The 4402-nt window shown below is 50.9% G+C and overlaps 1 protein-coding gene across 1 annotated transcript; it reads left to right on the plus strand.

The window, feature by feature from the left end:
- The first annotated feature begins 400 nt into the window (after window positions 1-400).
- On the plus strand, window positions 401-3577 carry LOC136473833 (endo-1,4-beta-xylanase 1-like). The gene is made up of 4 exons (XM_066471473.1): window positions 401-478; window positions 1367-1531; window positions 1717-2310; window positions 2397-3577. Exons 1-4 carry the CDS (start codon window positions 401-403, stop codon window positions 3513-3515), a joined length of 1956 nt encoding a protein of 651 aa, XP_066327570.1. The 3' UTR covers window positions 3516-3577.
- Window positions 3578-4402: the final 825 nt, after the last annotated feature.

The raw sequence follows: 4402 nt of genomic DNA on the forward strand, positions 1-4402 counted from the left end.
CTTTTGCCGTATAATTAGATTAATTCAATTTCTTATGGATATGCCTAGTCAATGGACAAAGTTGGATGGAGTAAACTCTATTTATGATATCTATATGGGGTTGATCTGCTGCTTATATATGCTACACGGTTATTGGGCGGCCCATCCATGCCCAACAATATAATGGCCTTCCCTATTATTAACTGGTCTCAGTGCATGTACGTCAGCACGGCGAAAGCGACGCCGCGGTGCATCACCATAAATAGGTAGACACACATGACACAACACAATTCATTCATGCTATATGCTTTTGCTAGCTTTTAGCCGCTATCCGTGCCTTGAAGCTATGCATGTCGATCGTGGTAGTTTTGGCGACGCTGCACGGCTAAACGAACTGCATCATAGTCCATCGTCTCCATCCATGCAGTGCGGGTGGCGGCTGCAACTTGCAACTGGTGCCATGAACTCTATACTTGATCTACACGCTCCATATTGGTATGATATATATAAATTTTCTATCAACTGCCAAAGATTTATATATAGCACTACTACTTCTTATCTTATTATAGTTCATCATATATAGAATCAGTTTAATTTCCACCACATATATGTTCTTGATAGAATTAAAAGGGTACGTAGATCAATACATCCAGTGATCGATCAACTTTGTCACACATGCATGCAGTGATCGATCGTCGGTAAGACCGTAAGAGAGACTAAGTGTACACCAAGATATAAGAGAGGAATCTAACTAAACACCCACTTCTTTGAATTGGCATGTATGTATCATCCCTACAAATTTAAGTCTGGCCAATGAGAGTGCAGATGCATGGTGGTCTTGCTTCACCTTGACTTCAAAAAAAATCAGGGAAGAGGGAGAGAGAGAGATCAGAGAGAGAGAGAGAGAGAGAGAGAGAGAGAGAGAGAGAGAGAGAGAGAGAGAGATCTTTGTCTTGGTAATAACATTCATCACACAGCTGGTTGCTTGCAGTTTGTTCTTTGAATCAACTGGGGTAAGTTGGTCTTTGCTACTACGCATTGCTGCAAGCAACTCTAGAGAAAGGTAGTACCTCCGGTTCTCTAAAGCAAGTCGTTTTAGATATCGATACGGTCTTTAAGAAACGACTTTAACCGCTACTTTTTGCTATAAAATATTCATAAAATATAGTCAATATATACTTTTATGAAACTACATTTCGAGATGAATCTACTTGTATCACTTTCGTATTTTCAAACTCAACCCAAAAAAGTTATTTGTAGTCAAAGTTTAAAATATTTAACTTAAGACAACATCAAAACGACTTGCTTTAGAGAACCGGAGGGAGTATATGTTTTTCCTTGCCACGAAAGATAATACATATATGACGGCCGGATGCCTTTAAATACGGCTGCGTCCTCAATCCCGTCTCTCCTCACAACAAGTCACGAGCGAACAAGTTTCCTTTCGTCCCAACACACAAACACACACCAAAAACTCCCGGGCGCCAGAGCTCGATCAAATCGAGACCATTTCCTCCAGAGCTTGCCGGCCATGGTGGCCTGCAGTCACCAGGTATGTATATATATGCATGTGCTGCTTTTGTCGTACAGTACGAACAGACGATGAAAAATATACATACATACCCACTGCCACTTGTGTATTGTACAGTACTGTCGGAATGAAGCGCATGCATATACTGCACGTCGTCTCTCATCACTTCCTTTGTTTTGCATGCATGCATGTCGATCGACCTGCAGGGTGATGTGGTGTTCGAGGTGGACGCCATCGGCTGGGCTCCCTCCGGTGCGCGCACGGCGCTGTCCCTGCACCACGAGCTGGACCCGGCCAGGCTCCCCGCCGCTAATAAAGGGGCGGCCACCGTCGGCGGGCACGAGCGCACGCCCAGCGGGCGGTACGTCCTCGCGACGGGGCTCGCCGACGAGGAGGACGGCCTGTGCCAGGCGATCACGCCGGGCGCGCTCAAGCCCCGGGTCACGTACCGTGTCGCCGGATGGATCAGCGTCAGCGTAGCGGCGGCGCCAGGCGCCGGGGTGGGAGGAACAACGACCTATCATCCCGTGCACGTCAGCATCCGCGTCGACGACGGCCGCTGCGTCATCGACGGCGGCGCTGTCGCCTGCTCCGCCACCGCCTCCGAGTCGGAGGCAGCAGGCGGCGGCAGCAGGTGGGCGGAGATCAAGGGCGCGTTCCGGCTGAAGGAGAGCCCCCGCAGCGCGTCGGTGCACGTGCATGGGGCGCCTGCCGGCGTGGACGTGAAGGTCATGGACCTTCGGATCATCGCCACCGACCCAAAAGCGCGCTTCAGCTACCTCAAGGACAAGACGGACAAGGTGAGCGACACGCCTCATTTACGTCTTAATAGTAAGCTCGCTGGTACGTAGCTGCTGTGTGTGAGTGACATGCATGCATGGACCAGGTGCGCAAGCGTGACGTGGTTGTGAAGGTGGGCGGTGCCCCGGCGGGCGCGTCCGTGCGCGTGGTGCAGCTGGACAGCGCCTTCCCCATTGGCAGCTGCATCAACGGCACGGTGATCCAGGACCCGGCCTTCGTGGACTTCTTCACCAACCACATGGACTGGGCCGTCTTCGAGAACGAGCTCAAGTGGTACTGGACCGAGGCGCAGCGCGGGCAGCTCAACTACGCGGACGCCGACCGCCTGCTCGACTTCTGCGACCGCGCGGGCAAGCCCGTGCGGGGCCACTGCATCTTCTGGGCCGTCGACGCCGACGTGCAGCAGTGGATCAAGGACATCGCCGCCTACGGCCGGGACCAGCTCATGGCTGCCGTGCAGGCACGCCTCAACGGCCTCCTCGGCCGCTACGCGGGGAGGTTCCCGCACTACGACGTCAACAACGAGATGCTGCACGGGCGCTTCTTCCGCGACCGCCTGGGCGACGACGTGGCCGCGCTCATGTTCCGCGAGGCGGCCCGCCTGGACCCGGGCGCCGCGCTCTTCGTCAACGACTACAACGTCGAGTGCGGCAACGACCCCAGCGCCACGCCGGAGCGGTACGTGGAGCTCATCCGCTACCTGCAGTGGCGCGGCGCGCAGGTCGGCGGCGTGGGGCTGCAGGGCCACGTGACCCACCCCGTCGGGGAGATCATCTGCTACGCGCTCGACGCGCTCTCCGCGGCCACCGACCTGCCTATCTGGTTTACGGAGCTCGACGTGGGCGAGCCCGACGACGCCCTGCGGGCCGACGACCTCGAGGCCGTGATGCGCGAGGCGTACGCGCACCCGGCCGTCCAGGGCGTCGTGCTCTGGGGGTTCATGCAGGGACACATGTGGAGGCAGGACGCCGCCCTCGTCAACACCGACGGCACAGTCAACGACGCCGGCCAGAGGTTCATTGACCTCCGGAGGGAGTGGACCTCCGACGCGCGGGGCCGCCTCGACGCCGATGGACAGTTCAAGTTCAGGGGCTTCCACGGCAACTACGTGGCGCAGGTCACCATGCCCACGGGGACGAAGATGCTCAAGGCGTTCACCGTCGACAAAGGGGACACGCCTCTCGTCCTGGACATGGATAACTGAACATCGCCGCCTGACAATTACATTACATGCCTCTCGACAAAGGGGACAAGTATTTGGATAGCAGCCGGCCGGACCCCCTAATATATATTCCATAATAATCGGTACGTACTGTATGTAATAATAATAAATAATATGAGTGATCATGTATTGTACTGGCTGAGCCTAATTAATTGAGGAGATATAGTAATAAATAAAGTAATCCAGTTATTATCAGTCGATTTTAATTCTATATACATGTGGAATATCTTTCGGCCAGTTATATCACTAATAACTTATAAAAAAAAGTCTCGCAGCAACACGTGTGATATTCTTCAGTTTTCTATCATCTACAAACCTGTGCAAAATACATCTATCACTTATGTGCTCTAAACAAGTATTTGCTTAAGCTATTATTACTTCGATCACATCCTCTTCCATAAACTGGTTTTTACTTTAGATATCTATATCAAGATGTATCTACAACTAGGAGAAGCCGATGTTGTCATATATATCAATACATTTTAAGCAATTCCAATAAACCAACACAAATACATTCCAAATTTGAAAGTCCCATATTATTGCCAAAGATTATAACTAAATTATTTATTTACATGGACATATATATGGAATAAAGTCTACATTAAATTTTTTATGAAAAAAGTTAAAGTTAACAAGGAAGCAACACAGGATAGTTTACTAGTCGGTGTGAGTTTGAATCTTGGTGTCGTACATACCCTTTTTTTCATTTTCTTTTCGCCTGCTGAGCTGTGTGGGCTAGGAGCCCAAAAGTGCCCAAGGTGGAGAGGGTTTGATTGCCTACTGTTTTGACAAGGAGGTAGTTTTTTTTTTAATAAAAAAAGTCTCATTTACCTCTCTCAACTATCACGTCTGATTTTCTTCCTGAGCTA

This window comes from Miscanthus floridulus, chromosome 8, assembly GCF_019320115.1.
Source record: "Miscanthus floridulus cultivar M001 chromosome 8, ASM1932011v1, whole genome shotgun sequence".
NCBI classification, from domain to species: Eukaryota; Viridiplantae; Streptophyta; class Magnoliopsida; order Poales; family Poaceae; genus Miscanthus; species Miscanthus floridulus.

Coding starts and splice junctions, on each gene's coding strand:
- LOC136473833 (XM_066471473.1), top strand. CDS start 401: ATGCAGTGCGGGTGGCGGCTGCAACTTGCAACTGGTGCCATGAACTCT. Junction 1,532..1,716: donor TGGTGGCCTGCAGTCACCAG/GTATGTATATAT, acceptor ATCGACCTGCAG/GGTGATGTGGTGTTCGAGGT. Junction 2,311..2,396: donor TCAAGGACAAGACGGACAAG/GTGAGCGACACG, acceptor TGCATGGACCAG/GTGCGCAAGCGTGACGTGGT.